Below are 27678 nucleotides of genomic sequence, written 5' to 3' on the forward strand. Positions count from 1 at the left end.
ATTTCAAAAGAAGAAGACTGGGGAGACCTGGGTTGAAAGCCCATTCAGCCATGATGGTCCCTGGGTGACCTTGGACCAGCCACTGTCTTGCAGCCTAGCCTATCTCACTAGGTTAGGTAAGCATTTTCTGAGCAAATGTTTTCACTGTTTGCTGAACCACACTCCAGATTTCAAGAAGAGACTGTTTTTACCAGTCAGCCTTGATCAGCTGCTCTCTTATAAAGCACGGTCCATTCATTTCAGCCTCCTGCTTCTTGTTCCTTAACTGATCCAGACAAAGACCTCTCATCACTGCTGGGCTTACTCAGGAGTCTTTGGTGAGGTACCGTGTCAAAAACTTTCTAAAGAACACAACGTCTTGCAAAAATCATGCTGGTTCTTCTTCTCAGATGGATGCTATCTAGACCCAGTGATTTGTCCATTTCTAATTCATAAATAAGGCCCAGAACTTTGTCTCTTGTCTCTATTATTGACTCAGCTCATCCTCAGACTCTGTCCTTCTCCAGGAAAGTTACTTCAGCTGTGGGGATCTGTCCTACATCTCCTGCTGTGAAGGCGCTTGTCTTTGAGATCATTGTGAGGAAGGAGAGAGAGATGGGGGAGGGGGGAATATGGCCCCACCCACTTTGCATACGGACCCACCTGCCCCATCACACGGCCCTCAAAATGTTGCCCATGTGGAAATGTGGCTCTGAGGCTAAGATCCCCCACCCCAATTCAGAGCCTTGCTATGTTTGCTTCTGCCCTGAAACTCTTACCTGTGCTCTCTTAAACAAAAAAGATCAGTGGCTAAAATGGGACATAAAGGAAACTTGGCATATGCCACCTTGAAAACAAAGAAATCAGAGGCCATTTCAATGTTTGTTACTCTCTTGCCTCATACAGTCTCCATTCCAAGGGCTTCACTGCATATCTTTTAAATGCTGCAAAGACATACGGTATATGTGTGTTTTTAAAGATGTGGCAAGCTCTTCCAAGCGTGTCATCATCACCCACTGGGCACTGGCACGGATCACAGGGAAATTATCTGAGGAATCCACTTTTCAGATCACTAGTGCTCAGATTTTTGGCCTGACGTATGCTGCATCCTAAAGCCAAGCATGAGAGTCCATCATCCTGGCCAGATTAGTTGTGCTCTGGGAAGCACATGAGAGCTTCACATCCTCCTCTTTTGAGTCGGAAACTCATTGCAGGGCACGCGAGAGCTGATAATAAATTGTGAATGGCTCCCGTTTAGATAAATATGTAATAACAACTTCTACTACTGTCACAACTGATTTGACATGTAAAGAGGCTAAAACTGTCTGATTTTAAGATTATTCCCTGACCGCCTGCTCACAGTCTCACATTTGCAAGGCCAAGACAAAAGGAAAAGGGCCTGGTGAGGGAAGAGGAAAGGTTATTAAATCTCACTAAACTAAGTCACTATACAAACATATTTGGTATCTTGGTCACAATAAATATGCCCCTGTCATCTAGCAGCAAACACTCCATCAGGCTACTTGATTGGCATAACCAAATTTCAGCTGGATGTTATAAGAACTATAACTCTAAGAACTGGTACCTGAGCTGGCATTTTTCCTCTCTCCTCCTCCCTCCCAATCCCTTTTTCCTTGTGTGCAAAGTCTTTTATAGCACAAACCTGAGGGCTGCAATTGTCATAGTACTGCTCCAGCTAACCCCTTTTAGCTAAGAAAGGGATGGAAGAACACCTTTAAAATAAATAAAACAGCTTGCATAAAATTGGGTTTACATAGTGATTCATTTAAAAAAAGCATAGACTATTTTCAAACAAAATGTTTACAAAAATATTCACCAATAGATTTTGCCTTCTGCCGGCCACCTATGTCTGAGCCGTCAAGCAGCAAGACACCCTTGTCCACCCCCAAATGTGTGACCCTGCAGTCCTTGGGACTGTCTTCCTGCAAACAAAAGAAGGTGACTCAGTCACTCAGAATCCACCCATTGCAAGAAGCTCTGCGCTCTCAGACTGCGCAGGCACCTCCTCACCAAATTTGGATGAAGGATGATCTTCAACCATCTGGTCCCTATTTAAATTTTTAACCACCTCTCACTTGGAATATTTTCCCGTCTTTCTTTATACTCGTTTTGTCTTAACAAATTGGCCATAAGCTAAACGGCACCATCTGTGGCTCCCAGTAAATACAACTGTTGTTAATGAAATTACCCAGCTCCATCATTTTGATTTAAGTGCCTTGCCAGCTCCGCCAGCGACCTTTTCACTGCTTGCCATCAAATCACAGGTTTTGCAAATTTAGAGATATGGCCATGTAGGTCAGGCGTCAGGAAATTGGTCTTGGTGCCAAGTTTGCTCAGTGGGCCGGCAAGCAAGGCGCTGCTAAGAAATCACGGTGCCAGCGGTGCCAGCGAAAGACTGGGCCAGGTGCCCCTTGTGCTAGGCTCCAGGGCAGGGGACCCCCGCCTGGCCACCAATTGCTCTCTGTGCCCCCCTCTTCTTCCCCTCCATTTGTTCTGGCGAGAATATGAATGACGGGATATATCCATCCTCACCCCTTTGGGGCTACGACCACTGATACTTTCAATTATCGAGTTAATTTGACTCAGCTGAAATTTAAAAAGGAAGGCGGAGTTACAGGTTAGGGATGCAAAGCTCAGGGGAGGGGAGAAGCCCTGGGGGGGGGAGCACTGCTTTTAATTGCTGAAGTTCTGTTGCTTTTCTGTTTTATGGATCATTGTAATGGTTTTATTCAAATAAGTTATGAGTTTGGGAGGGTCAGTCTGGATGATGCCCTGAGGTCCCACAAATTCTTGGGATCCTGCACTTCTTCATGCAGTGCATAGTTAAGCTATGGAACTCATGGCAGTAAATGCTTTTGAATGCCAGTTATTTTATTAAAGTAACGACTTTGGCTAGATAGTTGGCATAACCATGATTGGCAAAACCAAATATGTTGTTCTGTGCCTTAGAGCAAATGGGTGGACATTTCCCTGCCCAGCTAGCTGCTAGGTAGGAGAACAGTAGCCAGAGTTGTGTGGGCAAAGCTGGAAACAGGATGGAAACTGGAGACCCAGAGACATACTTGCTCTATACTGGATTTGGGGGCTTCCCTGGCAACCAAATGGGAAAGCAAGATCAGTTGGAAGGTTAATGCTGTGAGCCCCTCCATCCTATGCTCAGGTTGTGCATATGTATAAATAAAACCATATGTCCTAAAGAAGCCACAGCTTCTGGTGGAAACTGAGCCCTGGGTAAGTGCTGGACCCCCTAGAGTCTCTCACTGCTCAGAGACTGGCACAGCACCTAACATTACATCATTGTGGCCTTTTAAATTACGATATTGGCCTTTGGTTTTCTCATACTCTTTTGGAGTGAGCAACTAATAAGTCAAAGCAGCATCAAACAATAACAGGAAGATAGGATGGCACAGGGCAGGATAGGATAGGGACTGAGGAAGATGCCTTCTGAGTCAGACCACTGGGTCCATCCAGCTAATGTCTGCACTGGCTGGCAGTGGCTCTCCAGGGAGCCTCTCCTATATGGGGACCACGCCTGACACCTCCTGTGGGCAAGGCAGATGCTCTACTGCTGAGCTACATCCCTTCTCACCAATAATAGATTATTTTAAAAAGCTGAACAAGAGGATTACAGCTGTCTTGAGTCTGGGGAAAAGGTGGGATATAAATAAATACAACTAACAAACACAAAACCCTCCAAGTGTCCCATTTTCCCAGGGACAGTCTTGGAATTACGAACGCCATCCCAGCTTCTGATTTGATCTTGCCATGTCTCCATTTCCCCTGCCAGTGCTGCTGTCTCTGAGCTCGAGGAAGAGGCTGAGCCAGCGCTTGCCCCGAGTGGCATCAGGGGAGCATCCCATTGCCTCTCCATCGTGGCCTCTCCATGGCTGCCTCTACTGGCCTCCTCCCTTGGGCAGCTCATAGCGGCTGGAGGAGGGTGGGTGATGAAGAGGGGCTGCCACCACCAAGGCCCAGTCCCACGTGATACGTCAGCTCTGAGGTGCAGAGGGCAAGGCTGCCCGGGGTAGGAAGAGGGGGGAGCAAAGTGGAGTGCAAGGAGACTTGATTTTTTTTAAAATAATGCTTTGTGCATCTAATCTTAAAGGTAAAGGTACTCCTGACCATTAGGTCCAGTCGTGGATGACTCTGGGGTTGCGAACTCATCTCGCTTTACTGGCCGAGGGAGCTGAGGTTTGTCCGCAGACAGCTTCCGGGTCATGTGGCCAACATGACTAAGCCGTTTCTGGCGAAACCAGAGCAGCGCACGGAAATGCCATTTACCTTCCTGCTGGAGTGGTACCTATTTATCTACTTGCACTGGTGTGCTTTCGAACTGCTAGGTGGGCAGGAGCAGGGACCGAGCAATGGGAGCTCACCCCGCCGTGGGGATTCGAACCACCAACCTTCTGATCAGCAAGCCCTAGGCTCAGTGGTTTAGACCACAGCGCCACCGGTGTCCCAACATCTAATCTTACTCTTTTCTAAATCTTTTTTTGGGGGAGGTGCACTTTTCTTTTTGTAAATCTACCAAAGAATAAAATAAAAGCAGGATTAGTGGGTTTTCTCCGGACGGTGAAGGGTGTGTGTTGTGTGTCCTGCTGGTGTGGCAGTGATGACACTCGCCCTTCTTCTGATAGGTGATGCTCTTGGGGGAGTTAAAAACTGGCAGTGATCTACCCCCTTTTTGGGGGGTTCAGGTCTACGTTGTTGAGCTTTTTTTATGGGAGGGGTGCAGGGCAAAAATGTTGACTGTTTTTAGGGGAGCCGCCAAAGTTGTTGAGCTTCTTTTGGGGGAGCCAGGAGCCACTACTCTACCAGTGATCTACCACAGACGTCCAGTGATCTACCAGTACATCACAATCTGCCTCTTGGATGTGCCGGCACTAAGCAACCCTGTGGAGACAAATTAATCTCCAGCAATAAACAGGAACTTCAAGGGGGGATAAAAGTTTCCCAAAAGACACTCCAAATCTTAATATTTCTCCCCATCTGTTTTCTGATTCTTACAGCCCTAATAGGCTGATGCCTCAGCCTAAAAAATCTTACTGGTGACACTCCATTGTTATGTAACCAATCAGATTTCGTTATTAGTTGACAAAGCTGTTGCTAGGTGATTCCCAAACAGCCAATTTGTAGACTTTCTTTGCAGATCTATGGAACGACCAACTGAACATCAAGTATATGGGGGATATCTGAACATAAAAGGAGGCTGCTGGATCAGGCCAATGGCCATTCTGGTCCAGCATGGCCAGGGGTAAACCCTCAAGCAGCACCCAGGCACAACAGCCCTCACCCCTTCTGTGGCTTCCAAGAACTGTCATTCAGAAGCATTATACCTCCAAATGTAGAAGCGGAGAACAGCCATCATGGCTGGTAGCTACTGCTAGCCTTCTCCTCCATGGATCTGTCCAGTCCTCTTTTAAAGCCATCCAGGTTGGTCATCGCTGCCTCCTGTGGGAGTAGTTCCATAGTTTTACTATGCACTGCATGTGTAGAGATGGGGTTTCTGATATACCATATTTTTCGCTCTATAAGACGCGCCCGACTATAAGACGGACCTGGTTTTAGAGGAGGAGAACAAGAAAAAAAAGCGGGAGGAGAAATGGAAGGGGCTCCGATCCCTCTTGCTTTCCTGGCTTCAGCGAAAGCTGCGCAGCCTGCATTCGCTCCATAAGACGCACACACATTTCCCCTTACTTTTTAGGAGGGGAAAAGTGCGTCTTATAGAGCGAAAAATATGGTGTGTGCCATAAGGGACACCTCTTTGAAGCACATATGCGTGTGTGCGTGCGTGCGTGCACACACACACACACACACACACACACACACACACAAGCTGCCCCAAAGTCCCCTTTCCCCCTTAACTGGAAGGGGGAAATTTCTATCATGAGAGGGTGTGTGTAAAAAAGTGAAGTCTGTTAAGCAACCGTCTTACACTACCAAGGTGTAGAGAAACCTCCTGGAGTGGTTTGTCCTTCCCTTTGCACAATGCAACTGCACGTCCCAGGAGACACCTGTTCATCAACAAGCTGTCGTGTTTTTGAAGAAATGAACAAACCCTGAAACGATTGCAGCTAGCGAAGGCAAGGAACGCTGGCTAGAGGTTATATATTGCTCAAGGCAGGCACAGGTGGATGGAACTGCAAGCCAGGTCAGAAACAGAACTAAGCCAGAGGGGGGAGGTTTATGTTTTGTGGACAGGAAAAGGGCAGAAAAAGAATGACCCATCAGAGGCGACTGCCCCTAAGTGAACGGAGCAGCTGCTCATACTGGGACGAGATGGTCAGTAAGGCTGTCTGGAAAGAAAAAGCACAGGGCCATCTGCCGACATGGGACTTTGCACCTTCTGGGTACAGCAGAGAGTCTGTCCACTAAAGCTTCTCCAAGTCATGACAAGGGGAGGAAAATGAAATCAAGTTTGCCCAGCAGAAACTCAGTCTCTAGATTCCATGCCAATCAAAACAATGTTCAGTTCTGTTGAATCAGCTATAAGGGGCAAATTCTGCAGCCTAGGACTTCCTAATGCTTGGCACCATCAGTAGATGACCCTAACAAGGATTACACTCACAACACGGGGAAGGAAGGGCTTTAATCCAGCATGCCCCACCATGGTGCGATCCAAGTCCAACATTTTTATCAACTTGACAAAGCCAGCTCTCATTTGCTAAATTCAGTTTAGGAGTCTCAGATGCAAAGTTTAGCTGGCTACAGATTCTGAAACATCCGCAGGCTAAACGTCATTAGGTGGACAGTCTTTAGCTAAGGGCAAAGCCAGGGGCACTTGGAAATGCTGATAGCGCTAGGGAGAGAAAAGCATGCGGTTCTTCGCTTTGGAGAGGGACACTTGGTGGAAGGGATGTGCAGCAGATGCTTCCGAGCCTTATTGCATTTTAAGTTAAGTTTACTCACCTGACATCACTTAAATTAGTTATCCCTTCTTTGTCTCCCCATGTTCATCATGTATACAATCACTTTTTTGGCATCCTGGAGGAAATTCACATTCTCTTGCTATATGTTGAAAGGTGGCATATATATTATAATCAATCAATTAATTTAAGAATGACATGTTTTCTGATTTTAGATAACACCAAACCACTTTGAATACAAACCATAAAAACAGCAAGGTGTCAAGTGGTTAAGAGAATAAATTCATCATCAACAAAAACAACTGTTCCCACCCTAAATATGAGACCCTATTTCTTTCAACTGAGCTCTGATACTGGAATAAAGGCTTTGGCATAGAAGGTAGAAGAGGTGGCTGCAGAGCTTCAAATCCTTTGCGGAATAGGGAGACACAGCCTTCTGTTAGGGATGGAGTCAGAAGCAAGTCAGCAGTAAAGGAAGCAGACCTCCATTGTCAGTGAAGTTAATTCTTTATTCAAGAAATTGAACATACAATTCAGCCTAGTGGTCTCAGCAACACTTCCCAGTAGATCTTGCCTTTATGGAGCAGTTGCCAGGACTGAAGGTCCCAACCATCCTGGATGTTTCCCAAGCAGTCTCAAACTGCGTCTGTGCACCTCTGACCTCTGCTCTGCTAATTACTCTGTGCGTTCTTGGAGACCAGAGGAGAGGGGAATTTGTTGCAGCAGGAGAGGGAGACTCTAGGGATTCTCCAGCAGTCTCGGAGTCTGAACTGCTCCCTGCCACGGGCTCTTCCTGCTCACTAAACCCTGTTGCCCCTTCAGCACCCAGCACCTCCTCCCAATCTTCTCCCTCTGGCTGCTTCTCGGCATCCCACCACTAATCCCCTGGCTCTGAGCCCTCCTCTTCTGAGGTTTCCCAGCTGCTCCCTCCCACCAAGGCCAAATGTGCACTTAACGATTTGCTAATTAACTAATGGTCCACAGAAGACCACTGCCTCCAAGTGGCAGCCAATGAGTCAATGGTCATTATGGAGATAGACCGTCACTTAAAGACACAGGCTTTCATACTGTCATGGGTAGTTTGGCCCTACAACAGGCTTAACCAATACCAGGGCTGGCCCAAGCCATTTCACTGCTCAAGACAAAGGAGGGGGTGGTGCCCTTTGACCCCTCCCAATGCAACCAGACTGGCAGTTGAAGCTTCCTTCAACAGTGGGGAAAACACCCTCCACCACCCTGACAGCAGCTGGCTAGCTTTGGGGCCTCAAAGGGAATTGCGGGAAGCTGCTTCCGCTCCCAGCATTAGCTACCTGAGGCAGCTGTATCACTCCACCTAATATGATGGCTGGCCCTTACCAATGGCATAGCATGAGGGGGCAAGTTTATTAGGGGTGCAACATTTCAACACCTAGTGCTGTCTCAGTTCCTGAGTACAGCTGTGTGCTTCTGTTGCTGGGCTCCGTTGAAAACGGCTTCTCCAGGCAAACCAGAAAGCGACCTCTCCAGACAATGGAACAACTCTTATCTCTGTGGCTGCAATCTCCTGGGTGATGCAGACACCATTGAATGTGCATGCATACTCCATTTCCCTCCCTCTGCCTGACCCTGGGCGATGGCAACCCACACTACGCCACTGGTCCTGAGGGATCCCTCACCCCCAGATGTAAAGGCAACGGAGGAAAGGAGGTAAAAAAGCCACAACACACCTCCCAGAGCTTCTTCCTTCAAGGGAAGCATCACTGATTACTTAATACCCCAGCAAAGTGTCTTGACCCTCTTAAAGCAAAGGTCACGGAAGTTAATTTGCCAGCCCGGGATGGATGCAGGGATGGCTGTGTTTTGATTTGAACCCTTCGGCCTGAAGGAGACCCGGCATTTCAAAGTGGCTATGCCGTTTATTAAACTCTCCTCTCTGGATTAAGCAATGGCTTGCAGCTCCAAAACTGCCAAGCCATCACATTTCCCAGGCAATTCACTGTTTGAAGAGAAAATGTAAAAATAAAGTCCGCAGAAAGCAGCCTCTCTCTCCTCTGCGAGGGAAATTCACATAAGGAGCTTAGCTGCGTTTCTCAGCTTGGGGAGCTTACACCCGGCCCTCCTCTCTCCCCTGACAGCAACACAAAGTATCCAGCTAGAGAGATTTACCGACGATGCCAAGCGACACAACAGGTCTCGCAAGTCATCCCCACCATCTCCCCACCCCACCCCACCCCGCCCCACAATTTCCCATTGCAAAGAAGGAAAAGGACAGGCTGGCACATCAAGCCGAGAGAGCAAAGAGGGGGCAGCAGGTGCAACACACTCAGAGGGGCTGAGCATACAGAGCAATTTTGGCTGAGCAGCCTTCGCCAACCTGGTGCCCCCTGGATGCTTTGGACTGCAGCTCTCAGCCCCCTGAGTCTGCAAAGCAGAGGTGCTGCCACATCCGAAGCCCTCCCATCCAAGCTCACTGGCACCTGTCAGTCAGTTGAAAGCACTCCAGGAGCCTGCAGAGCGGAACTGGAGAAGGGGGCCCTGGGCAGAGAGGCCTGGAGGGCTGCCTGATATTCCCTATCCATACTCTTAACCCAGAACCCTTAACAAACCACGGTAACCAGGAAGGTGTGCCATATTCTGGTTAGGGTTGCCATGTGTCTTCTATTCCCAGGACACACCCTCTTTTTCAGGGGTAAAATTTCTGTCTGGGTGGATTTTTTTTAATTTGCCAAAATATCTCTGGCTATACTTTCTGAATGACACATAGATAGAACTGGTGGTTGAAGACTTGCTTTCCTCTTCTCTTCTCCTGCCACCCCCCCTCAGCAATATATCACAGCTTCTATAGCCCACATGTAGTACATTGGTACCTCAGGTTACATACGCTTCAGGTTACAGACTCCGCTAACCCAGAAATAGTGCTTCAGGTTAAAAACTTTGCTTCAGGATGAGAACAGAAATTGTGCTCCGGCGGTGCAGCAGCAGCAGCAGGCCCCATTAGCTAAAGTGGTGCTTCAGGTTAAGAACAGTTTCAGGTTAAATACGGACCTCCAGAACGAATTAAGTGGTAACCTGAGGTACCACTGTAGGGGTATTTAAAATGAGAGTCGTCATAGGGCACCTCTTTTTTGCTCTTCAAAACACGGCAGCCCTAGACTTTACCTCAGGCAGCAAAATGCATGAACCAAAAGACAGCTACTCTTCAAAATTTGCAGTTCTCCAACCAAAAGAATGTGCACCAAAATGTGGAGGGGGGGGTGCCTAAAAGTGTGCATATTGTTGAGAACATCCAAAATCACATCACTATATTGGGGGAAATTGCTTGCAGAAATGAGAATCATAGCCAAAACTGGCATACAATATTTGCACATTAGAACTAAAAATGCATTTTTTGGGGAGGACTTAAAACCAAAGAAACAAAAACAAAATGCAAATGCAGCAAACTGCACTTAAGAGTGGAAAAATGAGAAATGGAAGAAATTGGCAGATTTCTCCACCCCTCCTTGAGACACACACCTACAGCACAGGCATCTATCATGGTTAGGAAAACTGGTGATCTTTAGTATCAGCCTTTGGCAGCAGCCAGGAACGTGGCTACTTCCCGCCTTTAAAACCCTCCATCCCTTTATTAATAGAAGCATCAGCTCATTAGGCTGTCTCTACAAGTCAGGGAACATCTGAATCTTATTTAAAACTTTATTAGCTTCCCATTCACTGCTTCAGCATTTGCTCCATGGGTCTTCCAGGCAAGCCTGATGCCGTGCTACTTTCACGGCTCCTGCTTCCTCACAAGGGGGCATTTCTGGGTGCTTACAAGGATCAAGCCATGGACAGTTGACACACACCTGCATAAATTTTGCAGTTGTTAATTTATTTGCATCTACACAAATGTAGGGTACTTTTCAGAGAGGAAAAACGAACTCATTGTGCTTGCTGTGCTTGGGGCTTCCTCTGAGCTACGGGGAGCCAAGAGGCTCCTCTGAGCCCAGGACAAGGCACATGGATTAGGCCCCCCCTTGCTCTTCCCCCACCCCAAACAAATTAAGATGGTGGGCATGTGAGGAATGAACTGTGCAACGTTCCCAGCTTCCATGGGATCAAAGTGAAAACTAAATCCCATAAACACATAATTTTTAAAAGGGAGACCCAGGGACCCCCTGCTCTTTGCCCATCTCCCAAGTTTGCAAAAGGAAACACATGTGCGCATGAGTTGCTCTGGTGGTGACTTGGCCACTGGCCTGCAAAGCTGCAAAAGTCCCATGCTGGAAGCAGAAGGGCACTTTTCACCACTCCCCAGATATATGACCCTCACCATTCACAGCTCTTATGGGTGGAGCTTCGGAAGCTGCTATTATTATTACTATTGTTATTACACATATACAGTGCACATGCGGGTTGCAATTCAGCGCTTCTGCGCATGTGCAAAGCACGATTTAGCGCTTCTGCACATGTGCGATTGCTGAAACCCGGGAGTAACCAATTCCAGTACTTCTGGGTTTCGGCGGCCCGCAACCCGAAAAATGCAACCTGAAGTGTCTGTAACCCAAGGTATGAGGAGCCCAAGGTGGCACACACGATTCTGCCTCTTCCCATTTTATGTTCATGACTGAGAGACAGTAACTGGCCCAAGGCCACCCACTGAGTTTCCATTTTATGGCAAAGTGAAGATCTGGCCCATAGAAAACACCATATAATCTCTTATCATTAGGGAGGTCACTATTTCCACCAGGAATACACACTACCGTATTTTTCGTCCCATAGGACGCTCCGTCCCATAGGACGCACCTAGTTTTTTGGGGGGAAAATAAAGGAAAAAATTTTTTCCTTTATTTTCCCCCCAAAAGCAGGTCCGGGAAACCCAACCAGGTCGAGGAACAGCGGGGTGGCGGCGCTGCGCCTCCTTGCTGTCCCCCGAGCTTGTGGGGCTGGCCAATGTCTGCCCAGCGTGAGGGGCGCCCTGAAGCAGAGCGCCCCTCGCGCCAGGCAGCAGGCTGCTATCCGCAGCGTGGGGAGCGCTGCAGGGAACTCCTGGAGGGCTCCCCACGCTGCGGGTGTCTGCCTGGCGTGAGGGGCGCCCTGAAGCAGAGCGCCCCTCGCGCCAGGCAGCAGGCTGCTATCCGCAGCGTGGGGAGCGCTGCTGGGACCTCCTGCAGCGTTCCCCATGCTGCAGATGTATGCCCGGCGCGAGGGGCGCCCTGAAGCAGAGCGCCCCTCGCGCCAGGCAGCAGGCTGCTATCCGCAGCGTGGGGAGCGCTGCAGGGAACTCCTGGAGGGCTCCCCACGCTGCGGGTGTCTGCCCGGTGCGAGGGGCGCTCTGCTTCAGGGCGCCCCTCGCGCCGGGCGGCAGGCTGCTATCCACAGCCTAGACATCCCTGCGGGACCTCCTGCAGGGCTGCCTAGGGTGCGGATGTGTTCCCCAAGCGCCGGGCGCTCTGCTTTCAGGGCGCCCGACGCTCCGGGAAGCAGGCTGCTATCCGCAGCCTAGACATCCCTGCGGGACCTCCCACAGGGCTGCCTAGGCTGCGGATGTCTTCCTGAAGCCTGGAGAGCGAGAGGGGTTGGTGCGCACCGACCCCTCTCGCTCTCCACGCTTCAGCGAAAGCCTGCATTCGCCCCATAGGACGCACCCAGATTTCCGCTTCATTTTTGGAGGGGAAAAAGTGCGTCCTATAGGGCGAAAAATACGGTAGTTCCTCACACCCAGACCTGACAAGGAGCATAAAATCTTTTCCTGAGGGAGGGGCGAAAAGGCTGGAAAGAATGAGCAAAGGAAGAAAGGAATAAACCTGTAGCAATTTAAAGCACTCCCCCCCACACTCATGATATGCTCCTCCAGAATACAGATAATGTTCTGCAGACTCTTAAAAATCTGGGGATGCAATTTATCCCCATGAAGTCTTCAATATGACTAATAAAAACACATTGTCCTCTAAGTCATGGATTAAAGCGGAGATGAGCCCCTGGCAGGACGCTCTGCCTTGCTGCCTCCCCTTCGCTGGCTCTGGCTTTGCTGATCTCCACACACACTGATTGGTAGAACAAACAATAGGAAATGCCATCTGCCATTGATCATCTGCTGCTGGGTGAGAATAGATCTTTAATCACTGTCTCCCTGGGAAGAATACAAAAATCGAGATGGATACGAAGGTGTCACAGTTGGAGAGACAATTGCAACACTTTCATTAAAAAATTTGGGACTCCAGCAGACCAAAGGCTGGCCCACTTTAAAAAAGAAAAACTATTTAATGCACTTTCTTCCAGCTGTTGGGAAGGCCCAGAAACTGATTTCAAATCACAATTGTGATACATGGACGTAGACAGGCTTTATGTTGGGGGGGGGTATGTTGGGGGGGGGGGAGAACATCATTTAGTTAAACATTTTCATTGAGTTGCTTGATTTAGGGGGGGCATCTGCCCCCTGCCCAAGTTGTGATGTACTGATATATTTAATGTAGGGAACCTCAGGCCACACAGAGAGACCCTGACAGAGGTATCAGCATTTTCCAGGTACTTCTGAACTGATGGGAAGTTGAAAATTGGTAGCTCAACAGTGAAATCAGGACATGGACTTTTTACCACATGTCCCCTTCCTTTGTGGTCAGGTATATGGCTGCCAAGGAAGAGAGGCCTTTTTAGTGGTGGTGTCCCAATGGCAGCCATTTGTGCGCATGTGCCTGTCACCATCTCTCACCTCTAGACACTAGGTAAAGTCCATCCTGTTGCCCAGAGCTTTTGATATCACCCTATTTCCTTTAATCTGCTTTGTATGTGCTTGTTTCTTACTAGGTGGATTTTTTTATTTTAAAAAAACACACTTTTATAATCTGGTACTGATTCCACTGTTACGTTTTGCCTGGTGCCTTGAGTGTTTTTGAATAGAAAGACAAGGCACAATTTTTTAAAATAAAATATATTCCGTTGCAGAGTTCACATGAAAACATGGACTTGCAATGAAAATCTGACACAGCTTGAATTATAAAAGTCCCCCCTACCTGCAAACATACGCCCTCCATTTGGACAGGGAGGGGGAGCACTGACCTGGAAGACAACACCTCAATTTTATATGCAATACAAAGCATACATAATGAATTACGCCACCACTTATCCTTTGATCTCCACCTGGATGGCACACACACTCTGTAAGTGGAAGAGGCATGAAGAACAGCTGCTTGGGCTGCTTGTGTGTGTTTTAATGTAACAAAAAGTGTTGTGGCACCTGAAAGGCTCAACAAATTTATTATAGCATAAGCTTCCACAGACTGTCTTTTGGAAATTTTTTTTTGTTTTAATAAATTTGTTAGTCTTTCATGTGCTACAAGACTCCTTGTTCTAAGGCAGCTTCCCCTCTGGAAAATGTAGGGTGTCTGTGTGCAAGACAGAAAACAGACCTTGCACTTCAAGGGTTGTCAAGCGGACAGCACTCAGTTTCAAGGGCGACCTGGACCAAGTCCAGGTAAAGGGGGAGGCAAAGCCAGAGGTTGTGAAGCTGCCCATCCACAGTTCCTGGACAGCAGCTGGACAGTCACTGATCATCCCCACTGTGGACAGATGTATTCTAGTTCTATTTAAATTGGTTAGATCTAAATTTGCATGTGTACATCTAAATTAGCAGATGCAAGTGTAGGCTAATTTCTGCCCTTTTGCAACCTAGAAAGTTGTGTGTTTTGTTTCTTTGCACCTTTTCCTCTGCTGTTATATGCCTATAGAAATATGTCAGAACTTCAGACAATCATCACCACCCCCCTCCCAACTCCACCTGCATGCTGTGCTGCCGTCCTCCTTGTGCTAAGTAGAAATCTGTTTCTGGGTCCTATGGAAACACAAGTAAAAGTCTCACGGCTGCTGCAGTTCAGACACCTCCTTTTTGAGAGACCCGGTCTCTCATGCCACCTCCTTTACATATTGATGAACTTAAGGCAGGGCAAAACTAGGCTTTATTTCACCTGGGTCAAAGACTCAGTTTGGCGTGCGCGCACACACACACAGGCTGGGAACTTCAATGGCGCCCCTCTGGAAGCTTCACCCGGGGCACAAAACCCTGGCTGATGGGGTCCAAAAGGAAGTAGAGCAATATGTTTGGCGCCAGCTTGGCTGGGGGAGTTGCCGGAAGGAGGCGTACAAGGTGCCATCCAACCATCTTAGGGACTCCACTTCGGATTTGTGCAGTTTACTCTTTAGTCTTTTCTTCCCCTGCAGATTTCCTGCCAAACAGGTAAGGTTTAGGCTAAGAGTTTTCACTCTCCTAGACGGACTACCTTCCCAGGTTGATGAGTCAGCTGAATACCTTTGGGAACTCACAAGCATGGGATGGAGATGGCTATCCCATATTCTTTTGTTGTCAGCATCCAGCTTTGACAGGTATATTTGCTTTAACTTATTGATGGATGATTCATGGAGGATAGACCTATTTTGTATAAATATGATATCCAAATTAGTTTTATGATTTTTTCCTCCTATCTTTTTAAAGCTATCACTTTTATAAAAACACTTGTTAATCCAGCCTGTCATTTTCATCAGGCTGCTCCCAGCTTGTGAAAAAGAAGTCTTTCTCTAGTTTGTTACACAGAGATCTTTGTTCTACTTTACAAGGAATTATTACTCAAAAAGCATGCCTTTTTGTTGCAAAAACTCAGGTTGGTCCAGTCATGTTATGTACACTATTCTGCAGCCTATGAAAAACTGCCTTTGAGCTTTTGAAATAACAGGCTACCTGGGGTGAAAGTGGATAATGATACAATATTATTGCTAAGTATGCCCTATTGCTTTCACTTTTTCTTCCTTGGGTCTAGTAACATAATCCACAAACCACACTCTTTAGACAACCAGTTGTTTAAAAAGAAAAGTTTGCAAATTCTTCTCACTGCACTCTGAGTTATGTACTGTTATGAGTTATTTTGGGGGCGGGGCATCAGTTTTGATAATACACATGGGCTCCTTTCCCAACCTATGATCACGTTTGTGGGCATTCCTTTGTTGAGGTAATGGTTTTGGCTGGCCAGCAAAGTGCCCTAAGCAGCATCTCCAAGAATGAGCTTGGTTGCAACAGCTACAGCAAAGTGATGCTGCTGTCCAGGGAGAGAGAGGTGGGCATTCACCTGGATGGAGGCCATGTGGTCCTAGCAAGAAGACAAGAGCCAGAATTGTTGTGTGTGGAAGCTGGCAGGCACAGAGGCATGTCTTGCTCTGTGCTGGATGGTGGGGCTCCCCTGGAAACCGACTGGGAAAGCAAAATCTATGGGGGTGTTTATGCTGTGATGTCCTCTGTCCTATGTTCTGGTTGTATATATGTGTAAATGAAGCCACATACAGTCTCTGCTGACCTTCATTCCAAGGAAACTGAGCCCTGGGGAAGCAGAGGCAGCTCTGCAGTTTCTCATCACCCAGAGTTTGGGGTGACATTTAACAGTATGTATACATGCACAAACACACATGCACAGTACATAAATAACAAACATGGCGGAGCATTTTGTTCTGTTTAGAAAATATTTATGCAGATGGCAAAGGCCCATATCCTTCCTAACCAGATTTGAAGTTAAAGTGAGGTTTGAGTGGCCATGTTGCCCATTTCTTCACTGTTTCCCTGCACAGATTAACTTTTACTAGTAATTACAATGTTTGACATCCTGAAGATGCAGAGATAATGTACTGTGCATTCTGTTCAAACTCTCAGACCTTGTTCTAACAATCCTACAGAAAAACCCTGCTGCAATAGTGTGGAAAGACTGCCACCTTGTGGAAAGCAACAGGAAAGTTTGTGAGAAAATGGGGCTCTTTGTGGGACAGATCATAGAACCTTATAGTTAGAAGGGTATTCTAGTCCAACCTTCAATGCAAGAATCTCAGCTAAAGCATCCATGACAGATGGCCATCCAACCTCTGCTTAAAAACCTCCAAGGAAGGAGAGTCCACCACCTCTCATGGGAGTCTGTTCCACTGCTGAACAGCTCTTAGTCTCTGAAAGTTTAGTTGGAATCTCCTTTCTTGCAACTTGAAGCCATTCGAGTCCTACCCTCCAGAGCAGGAGAAAACAAGCATGCTTCCTCCTCCATGTGACAGCCCTTAAGATATTTGAAGGTGGCTATCCTATCTCTTTTCAGTCTCCTTTTCCAGGCTAAACCCAGCTCCTTCAAGCGTTCCTCATAAGGCATAGTTTCCAGACCCTTGATCATCTTGGTTGCCTTCTTCTGCATACATTCCAGCTTGTAAACATCCTTCTTAAATTGTGGTGCCCAGAATTGGACACAGTATTCCAGGTGTGGCCTGACCAAGGCAGAAGAGAGTGGTACTATTACTTCCCTTGATCTGGACACTCTACTTCTGTTGATGCAGCCTAGAATATCATTAGCTTTTTTTGCTCTGCATCACACTGTTGACTCCTAGACCCCTAGATACATTTCACATGCACTGCTAGTAAGCCAGGTGTCCCCCATCCTATATTTGTGCATCTGGTTCTTCCTGCCTAAGTGCAGAACCTGACATTTGTTCCTATTGAAATTCATTTTGTTAACTTGCGCCCAGTTCTGCAATCTGTTAAAGTCATTTTGAATTCTGATTCTGTCTTCTGTGGCATTAGCAAATTGTCATCTGCAAATTGGATGAGCATCCCCTCAATTCCTTCATCCAAGTAACTTATAAAGATGTTAAACAACAACGAGCCTAGGAAAGAACCTTGCAGCACCCCACTTGTCACTTTTCCTCAGGATGATGAGAAACCATTAGTGAGTACTCTTTGGGTTTGGTCAGTCAACCAGCTACAAACCCACCTAACAAGTCACCTCATTCAACTCACGTTTTATCAGCTTCCTCACGATAATATCATGTGGAACTTTGTCAAAAGCCTTACTGAAATCAAGATATCCACAGCATTTCCCCAATCCACCAGGTTTGTAATTCCATAAAATGAGGTTCATCTGGCATGACTTAATTTTTGAGAAACCTATCCTGGGTCTCTACTGGACTGGACCTAACCGTCAGGGGCCCCTTTACCCTTATCCTGGGTCTTAGTAATCACAGCATCCTTTTCATAATGCTCACAGAGCAACTGCTGAATTATCTGTTCTAGGACCTTCCCTGGTATCGATGCCAAGCTCACTGGTTGGTAATTAACTGGGTCTTCCTTTCCCCCTTTTTGAAGATGGGGGACAATATTTGCCCACCTCCAGTCTGTAGAGACCTCACCTGTTCTCCCAGAATTCTCAAAGATAATAGACAAAGGATCTGAAATTACACCCGCAAGCTCCTTTGGTACCCTTGGATGCAGCTCATCAGGCTTTGAATTCAAGATTTGAATACATTGAAAGTAGCTAGGTGTTTCCTTCCTACCTCTTTTCCTATCTTGGGCTGCAGCTCCTCCTTACACCATTTATTCTGTTATCACCAGGTTGGGCATCACTTTCCTTTTGGGTGAAGACAAGGGAAAAGTACATAGGTGTTGAGTAGTTCCGCCTTTTCTCTGTCACCTAATAGCATTTCTCTGTGTTCCCCATGCAGAGGACCTTCCACTTGCTTGTTCTTCCTCTTCGGACATAGCCGAAGAAACCTTTATTATTATTTTTACCCTCTCTTGCAAGCCTGAGCTCATTCTGAGCTTTAGCCAGCCTGACTTTCCCCCTGCAACTGTTGGCTACTTATATACACTCCTCCTTTGTGACTTCTCCTTTCCTCCATTTCTTATACATGCCCTTCTTAATCTCAGCTCATCTGTAAGCTCCTTATGTAGCCACATTGGTTTCCTTAGATGCCTCCCACTTTTCTTTCTTGTTGGTTTTGTCTGCATTTGGGCCTTCAATATTTCTCCTTTTAGGAACTCCCATCCTTCTTGGACTCCCTTCTCATTGAATATTTCTGACCACAGGATCACACCCAGTAGCTCCTTAAGCTTTTTGAAATTGGCCTTTTTAAAGTCCAGAGTGTGTGTTCGACTACACTCAGTTTTCCCTTGCCTCTGTATCATGAAACCCAGGAGAACATGATCACTTCCTCCCAAGTTTCCAAGCTCTTCCACTTCATCAATCAGTTCCTCCCAATTGGTGAGGACCAGGTCCAAGATAGATGATCCCCTTGTTGGTTCTTCCACCTTCTGGGAAATGAAACTGCCAGTGATGCAGTAGAGGAATTTGTCAGACCTTACATTCTTGGCAGAGTTTGAGTCCCAACAGATATCATGGAAGTTGAAGTTCCCCATGATTACTATTTCTCTTCTTTTTGAATGTTTGGTAATCTGCTCTACTGGGGCATCATCTGAGTCTTCAGTCTGGCTTGGCGGTCTATAGCAGACACCCACAGTAAGGTTACGGTTGTTTCTCTCTCCTACAATTTTTACCCATATACTCTCTATCTGCTTTTCATGCTTCAGGTCATGGATTTCTTCACAAGTGTACACATCCTTTATATACAATGAAGCTATTATCCCCATTTCCAGGCGCTCTTTTGTCATTCATATTGTTTTCTCCCTCCCCCTCAAGATCTAGTGTAAAGTTCTCTTGATCAGATTTTAAAGACTCTTGGCAAACACATTCTTGCCAACTGCTGTGAGGTGCAACCCATCTCTCGCCAGAAGTCCTTCCTCAAGGAAGCGGAGACCATGTTCCAGGAAGCCAAATCCTTCCTGACGACACCACCTGCGCAGCCAGTAGTTTATCTCCAGTATTTTCCTTTCTCTTCTTGGACCACGACCTTCAACCGGAAGGTGTGATGAAAAAAGTGTGTTTTTTAAAGTTCACAGTGCAATTTATTTTAATATTATTTGGCTGCCTATTGATTTGGTTATTTAATATCATCAACCGCTTGTCATGAAAGCCACAATGAGCTGCATATAAAATATTTTTATTTGGCAATATTATATACACATAACGACAGAAATAAAGAGCAGACAAACAGTACCATTTAGATGACCCTTGAGCCAAGACACACTTACTGAGCCAGGTAAGGCTTTTATCTGCTAGTAAATGAGCCAGTCATAAACTGAGCAATGCTATGTAAGAATTTGCCCAAGGAAGACAATTACCCCCTACAAAAGTGTTTTCCACAAAATGCAGTATTTGGCAGTGTACTCCTTTTCCCCATGATATGGACTCACATAAAGCACCTGATTTATGATCAAGGCAGACACACGTTAAATCTGAATTGTTTTGCTTAAAATCCTTAATCATTAATTGCTGACCTATAATTCCAGAACAATAAATCATAATTCCGCATACTACAAATGTTAGCATTAGTGTGGCCAAAAATGGCCAAGTACATGAACAACTAACCAAAAGTGAAGCAAATGAGCATTAAGAGGGGAACGTAAAACAAAATGCTCCCAAAGGCAAAATATGTGACTTAATGTTACAGAAAAACAAATGGACAGACTGAAAAAGTACTGAATTTTAGATAGCAAAATCCTTCATTTGTAAATAAAATAAAAAATGGCAGTAGAAGTACTTGATTTACTATGTAGTCTGCAAACAAGACTTGCTTAACAAGAACAGTACCCCAGCTGCAAAAGTGCACACAAGCTCCTGTAAACAGAGAACTCTTAATGCGTTAGCACATGTGCCTTGTTGAAGAGCAGCCCAGAATTCAGCTCAGGATGTTTCCAACAATTATATAGTTTGCTGTATGAAGCTCACCATGTTCCTAAACCCATTTGTTCATTTACACATAATCATTTTGCTGAATGTGTGATAGTCCGAACATACATTAACTTGTGCCAATCATCTCAGCCGAAACAGTAATCTATTTTAAAACCTAAATATATGCAATGTTAAAGGTAATGAGAGGCTGTTCATTAGCTAACATAAATAAAGGTGTCATTACTAATACAGGTATGATCCCTACAGTGCAACTCACTTAAGGGCCAGTCAGAAATGGGTTTGAAATCCTGAATCAAAAGAACTCCTGTATTATACTGCCTACAAAACCAGCTGAACGCCAAACAAAATGTTCCTGAGTCATTTCTGGATGTTTTCATTACAAACAACATGAATAATTTTTGAATAAACATAGAAAATATACTCTGAATAGAAAACACATTGCCTTCTGTTAAAAGAGAGAATCTGTATTACTATCACAAGCATTTCCCAACGTCAAAAATTTATCTCAATACAGCAAGTAAATTTGAGAAGAGGACGGAGTAGTTAATTTGCTCAAACAAATGTTCATTTAAGATTCATATTAAGCAGACCTTAATAATTTTGGTCAACTAAAGTGAAAGGAATGATTCAATATAATTCTATTTATCTTTGGAAAAGAAATTACGACATTTAAATATTGCAATTATGGCTACATTCAAATATGTCAAAATAATATTTTTTTGAGTGGCCTGTCTAGGCAGCTCAACCTCCATCTCCCACCACAAACGGAGCATCACCAGGCATGAATGTATCCACACAGTTTCCATAAAATTCATTCTCTGAAAGGCCACATGAATGAAAGATGTTACTGTTATTAAGATGGTTCCTGTGGTCTGCTTAATTTTAAAGATGCTTGTTTCACCAACTTCTGCTGATGTCTTGTTGCTTGAGCTTCATCAATAACACGACAGATCCTCTGGAAAGCAAACAGATTATTATTAGCCACCAAACCTCACAAAAGACTTCACGGAAAAACTGAATGAATATTTCTTGGAGAGATGCAAAAACCTGGACTTGGCTAAGCTAATAGCAACCAGAAATAAAAATTAAAAGAGCCTGAGAGAGGCATGGAAACAAGAGTCTGTAAGAGAAACTGCCTAAATCAACTCATTAAGATGCCCTAGTGCAGGGATTCGCAACCTCCAGAGCCCACTTGAAACAGCTGAAAATTACCAAATCCCACCAGTCACAAAATTAGTAGTGAAATGGCAAACCCAGTCACAAAATAGTGGCAGATGGAGACAGAATTGGGCACAATCACCTGGCAATTGCTGACATTACTTTCCAAAGATGACCCATTTTTGGAAATTGCTACTTTCTTTGCCACAATTTTTTCCTTGTGGAAAGGCATTCCATAGCTCCGATTTCTTCAAGCTTAAGTACAGATGTTTGCACTGGTGGTATTGTGATTCACACTCCCTATTTTAGGCAGAATTTGCTGATCCAGAGGTGCAAAGTGCAGAAGGCTTCTTCTTCTACATTTGTTCCTCCCTACCCTGAAAACTGTTTCTTACCCATTTCTTGTAATTTATTCTCCCATTTGCCTTTAACACTCACATTGCACCTTGTTCTTTTTCAATTAATATTCCAGAAGGAACTGAAGGATGGGGTGGCTGTTTGGCAAGATTAATAATTCCACCACCACTGAAAAGGCAAGTCCAGTAGTTTCAAGGTGTGGTCAGACAGGCACAACTGCTACTGGGACTGACAACCAAGGAAGAGCACATGGCCCTATTTATTGAGCATGATACTCCTCAGTGTCCTCAACCACACAGGGGAATATGGGATTTAAAAAAAAATACTGACAAAAGGAGGCAAGCACTCCATTCTCCAAGACCAGTATTCAAGCATCAGACTGAAGAAGAGCTCTTCCCTTCTTTCAATTTCTTGAGGAAAGAACTTCAAGGGTGAGGGAACGCTAACCTGAAGACCACTGAAGAAGGTGGAGATTTATTAATCTAGGTGCCAACTGCAGTTATCGTGCCTTGCGGTGAAAAGCACTGCACCAGGACAAACCTGCTCCAGGGCACTGGTGGAAATGCAGTGACGTTCAAATCAAGAGCACCTGAGTGGTGAAGACCAGCGGTCTGCCATATGTTTACTCTGGAAATGCAGTACTAGTTCCAGTATCATAATTACCCTTGCTGAAGCTGAATTCTTGAGCTGGATTTTCTTTACTGATTCTTGTCCTGAGTTCTCTCTCTTGTGAAATGTTAACAGCCCTTGGTCCTGTTAGAAAACCCAGAACAATTTAAAATAACTGCGAAAATGTTATTACATTCCACTATTAAAAAGAGCATAATCAGATCAGCCACGGTCACAATTTTATTATAAAAGAAAATTAGACATAAAGTTATTCCCTGTTCTATTTTGTGTTTGTGAGATTACACCCAACACCAAAGTATTCGCTTATTGTTTCTAGAACAAGTGTGAATCTGTTCCTCTTACCTTAACAAAGATCTGCAGTGTGTTTTCATCCACAACTGGTGGCCGTGTGAAGTCTTCATATAAATAATCCCAATCTGTTGTTATGTGCCCTAAAATCTCCACCTCCTTTATGAACATAACTCTCCTAGATAAAGACAGAAACATGTCAATATTTTCTCTTTAGTAAACACTTGAGTGTTCGGCACACTCACAAAACCCAAGACCACTCAGTACAGAAATATCTACTTTTGTGGACCATGCACGTGACACAAGATACATTTTAACTTCAGCATATTAGAAGTTACACATCTTTAGCCACAAAATTGTTCAAATTATGACTGGACTTAAATTGGCAGATGAAATAAGCCCTTTTGCACCAGTGTTACAAAATAGTGTGGAAAGAAGTGTCAGCAGGTATTTCAATGAGAAAACCTTTGCCCAAAAGCAAAATGATGGGTTCCCTGAGAGGGCTTTCAACAAAAGATAAGGAAGGCATGTGACCAAGGAGGAATGCACATTAATATCCAAGTTGGAAAAGAGCTCTGTGGGAAAGCAGCTTTTTATGCAGGAGGTTCCAGATTCAATTCTGGATAACATTTCTATTTAAAGGCACAGGTTGCTAGTAACGTGAAAGATCCCTGGAAGGACCCTGGACACAAACCAGAGAACAGTACTAGTCTTCCTGGACCATATATGAACAGAAAGGGAGATTTTATTCATCATGAGATGAATAAAATTCATATTAGTCACATTAGACTTGGCCTCAGTACAGAAGAATCTGGATCTCAAGTAGAAATCAGCAACCGGAGGCCCCAGAACCTGATGCAGTTCTTGAGTAGCACCATCTGATCTCTAGGGGCTCGTAGGCAAAGGGGAGGTGTGGCTGAGGCAAGACCGTGTTTAGAAAAGAAGCAGCCTATCACCATCCATGGCCTCAACAGAAAAACCAGAATCCTGGAGATTCTACCACTGAGATGTGCTTCCTCCTCCTACATATAATTCAATTTAATTTGCAAGCAAAGAGGAAATTCCCCCAGAGGCCTTCAATATAATCCTAGCTCAATATTAACTCTCCACAAAGTGGCAGTGTTTGCCTTTTGACTAGGTGAGGATTGGTTTGACCAAATGAAATACCCCCAGAACACTGGCTGAATTCCTCTGGTTCAGTCAGCACAATAATACCTGTTGGTTACCACAATGTGCGCCTTTCTGCCCCCTGGAACAGCACAGTGGTACTGGAAGCTTTCTCCAGCCAGCTTCTTGATATGAGAATTCTGCAGCAGGATGAGGGTGAAAAAACAAAAGACACATTTCTAGTCTCAGTTAGAATTTCAAACCCACACGAGGTAACAATTACAAGGCTTGGACTGAATTCTAGAAAAGGGAGTTCTCCCAGTGGATCATGCCCACCCTTCCCCCCCCCCCACTCCCCAAGAAAGCATATTTAGTGTTGGGGGGAGATAGCCAATTTGCATAGTGCTTTAGAGTCCAGAACTGAATCCCATATTTGTTAATAATGAAGCTTTCCCCCCCTTAAATTTAGCAATCTGTGTAATAATCCATTTGCCAAATTGCTGGCATTCTTTCCTGTGCAAAACTTGAGTGCATAAAATATCCAAAGTGACAAAAAGAAAAATACATTAAACTATGTTGTTGTTGTTGTTTTTAAAGAGAAGTCCACAGGGCACAGCCTGCTACCCCAAAGTAGGGAGGGGGGTCACTTTAAGAGGAAGAATGTAGTAATTCTGTATTTTGCAACATCAATTCACACAGGCTTCAGCTTTCATGTCATAATTTTATTTCCATGTCATAATTTTATTTCCACCAGTCTAGAAGTACTTCTTTCAATCATAGAAAAAAGATTATATCATTATAACATACAGGTTATAAAATCTCTGAAAAGTTGCAACAAGGAAAATGGGGGGAGGGGGGAGAGTTCACACATTCAAGTGCGAATCTAAAATAGGAAATAGCAGGACTTGTTTGATCAAAACCAGAAGTCCCAGCTGACTAAACATGCTATACAGAGTTGTTTTTTATGAACTCCAGATGCCAGCGTGGCATGCAGAGGCATAGTTGTGCCCACAGAGGCCTCCCCTGGCACTGGCAGGGTCCCCTTCTCTGAATGAAACGAGGCTTGGAAGAAGCCCTGGGACCAAAAAAAGGTCAGCAATCCTTGAATTAACTGTAACTATGTTTTACAATTCTTAAAAAACAAAAGAAGGCAAAGATACAAGATAATAAGAACGCACATTAAGATAATATAATGGCAAAGTACACATTTATGAATGAATGCCTGATTCTGTAACAGAATCTGCTATTATTCAAACATCAAAGAAACCACTGATTTTCCTTAAAGAAATTCTTTTTCTTCCTTTTGTAATCTAATATTCATCTTGCGACATGCAGCCCTATGAGTTAAATAAAACTCTTGCCTTCCACCACTCAGCTCCATTCTCCCCCCTCCTTCCATAAGAAGGATCAGACCTGCAGGATCAGGCCAACGGCCTATCAGTCCAGCATCCTGTTCTCACTGTGGCTATCAGATGCCTCAGTAGGAAACCGAAAGCAGGACCAGAACACAGGAGCACTCTCCCCTCCTGTGGCTTGTAGCAACTGGAATTCAGAACCATTACTGCCTTCGATTGTGGAGGTAGAGCTGAGGCATCATGGCTAGTAACCACCAAGAGCCGTCTCCTCCATGAATCTGTCCAATATTCGTTTAAAGCCATCCATGTTGGTGGCCATCACTGCCTCCCCTGGGAGCGAGTGCCAGTGTTTTCTATGTCCTGCGTGAAGACATCCTTTCCACCTTAGACCTCAATTCATTTGTCCACCCAAGGGACTTCAGGACTAAACTGATCTCTTCCCCCGCCCTTTAAAGAGAGGCATTGAGCAGCTTATGCACTATGGAAATTTTAGCTAGATCAAAAACAGGTATCCACTAACTCAGGGATGGGGTAAGAAACAGCTACCTACCAATGCAGGGCTGGCAAGAGAAAAAGGGGGGAGACCATAATGAAGCTCAGAATGCTAACAGCAGAGAATGGTCAAGGGTGCTGCTTGTTTTGGGACTCCTTCCCTCTCAAGCAAGGAGGCACCCCGACCAGGTGTCCTCCAGATGGTTTGGACTACAACTCCCATCAGTCCAACCCAGCACAGAAGGGGAGGGGTAAGGCTGCTCTAAAGCAACAGGACACACACAAACACACAAACACACAGAGGCGAATACACTTAAAGAAATGTTCTCTGATGTTAAGCCCAAAATCCTTGCCAAAAAAAGTGTGCATGGCATTATATTTGCGCAAAGATTCGGTGATAATTACAAAATACATTTGAGAAAATAAATTACTCAAAACATTTGAGCACCAATATTAAATCTCACATTTAATACTGCTTTTTATTTTTTATTGAAAATATTTCTCAGAAAAGAGAAGGCTCTCTCATGAGTTGCCACACGAGAGCAACTCAGAAGTACATAAACAGGCAAAAAAATATTTTTTTTTAAGGAGCACAATTATTTTTATATTTGTTGCTAAAGCATATGGGACATTTCTTAATCTAATTTAACAAAATCTAGCAGGCACCTACAGTTCAAGAAGAAAATGCATGCCTATAATAATTTTTTTCCACAGCATGTTTCAACACACTAAAGTTACACTGTCTCCAAACATATCTTATTACCTCTAATCAATATATTTAGGGAAATATTTATAATGAACAGCATCACCCAAAAAATCCTAAAAGAAAATACAGATAAACAAAAACAAATGGCTGCTTTTGAGCATCAAGGCATCAACATCAATTTTCAACAATCTGAGCAGAATTTTTTAAAACTGGTGTTTCTACACAACTTTCACACAGGGTTCTGATTTAGAGATTGATGAAATATGTCACTCTTAGCTTGACCCTCACTCCTCTCCTCCTGTCAGAGTTGCTGATGCTGGAAGAGAAAGGTGTGCTTTTTTCAGGCTGGTTGTAGGAGAGGAGTGATGGCTGCCATCAGACCAATGGGATTACCAGCTTCCCTCTCACTGAGTAGAAAAGCAGAAAGTCGCTTAACATCCTACATCCAGCCTCTTTTGTATGAATAAGGAAACATGAAAGACTAGCCCATGTTCATGAATTTGCAATGGCTAGCTACACACGAACAAAATTATTTTACTATTTACATATATGCCAATATACAATGCTTACACTTCAACTAGCCAATGCTACACTGTCACTGATCTCTCTTTGCTTTTAATTATAGAAAAGCATCAAGCAATAATTGGCACATTAAAAAATATAGATGTAAACTCTTTTCCACTCCTGTTAACCATCACCACCAACCGAAGGACAATTTTCATGGTGTGCAGCTACCCTCAGGGATAAAAATAAATACATTCCTATCATTTGAAGTAGGCAGTACCAGTGAAAGAGGCTCTGTGGGAAGATATAGAATGCAATGGATTCTTGTAGAATCATGCCCTAAATTTTAAGATAGAGCAAAGCAGACAAATATGATTAAATATAGAAAAAGATAATGGAAACCGTAGACTCCATTATTCCAGTTGTTGCTGCGTAAGCATAGTGGGAGAGAGGAAGAAAGAAGAAACACATTAGAAACTGATCAGATGCTGGAAGTAATGAACAGGAAGGCAACAGACAAAAAGGAAAAGAACAGAACTTTCAGTTTATGGGTACCTATTTTGAATGGAATTTCACTTTTGGCTTAGAAGAGATTGTGAATAAATAATTCAAGATAAATGCCCCATAAGTAATAGATTTCTGTGTTATTGTTCTCAATGTAT

General features: G+C 44.7%; 1 protein-coding gene and 1 long non-coding RNA gene across 7 annotated transcripts in view; one reads left to right on the forward strand and one right to left on the reverse strand.

Annotated features, from left to right (window-relative positions):
- Positions 1–5147: 5147 nt before the first annotated feature.
- LOC310664760 lies at positions 5148–7251 on the forward strand. Its single transcript, XR_014505055.1, has 2 exons — positions 5148–5433; positions 7082–7251. It is a non-coding gene; the product is annotated as an uncharacterized lncRNA (long non-coding RNA).
- Positions 7252–19651: 12400 nt separating this feature from the next.
- VPS13C (vacuolar protein sorting 13 homolog C) overlaps positions 19652–27678 on the reverse strand; it is a 103609-nt gene continuing 95582 nt past the window's right edge. For 5 of the 6 annotated variants that reach the window (XM_083412915.1, XM_083412914.1, XM_083412913.1 and 2 more), the window contains 4 exons: positions 24068–24159; positions 22907–23030; positions 22598–22687; positions 19652–21374 (listed from right to left, as the gene is read on the reverse strand). In XM_083412915.1, the coding sequence (XP_083269041.1) occupies positions 21273–21374; positions 22598–22687; positions 22907–23030; positions 24068–24159 (408 nt within the window). In that variant the 3' untranslated portion in view covers positions 19652–21272. Of the gene's footprint in view, positions 21375–22597; positions 22688–22906; positions 23031–24067; positions 24160–24666; positions 27445–27678 lie in introns of those variants that run through there. The other variant, XM_083412916.1, reaches the window with a different exon arrangement.

This window comes from Podarcis tiliguerta (genome assembly GCF_965153285.1).
Source record: "Podarcis tiliguerta genome assembly, chromosome: 14".
NCBI classification, from domain to species: Eukaryota; Metazoa; Chordata; class Lepidosauria; order Squamata; family Lacertidae; genus Podarcis; species Podarcis tiliguerta.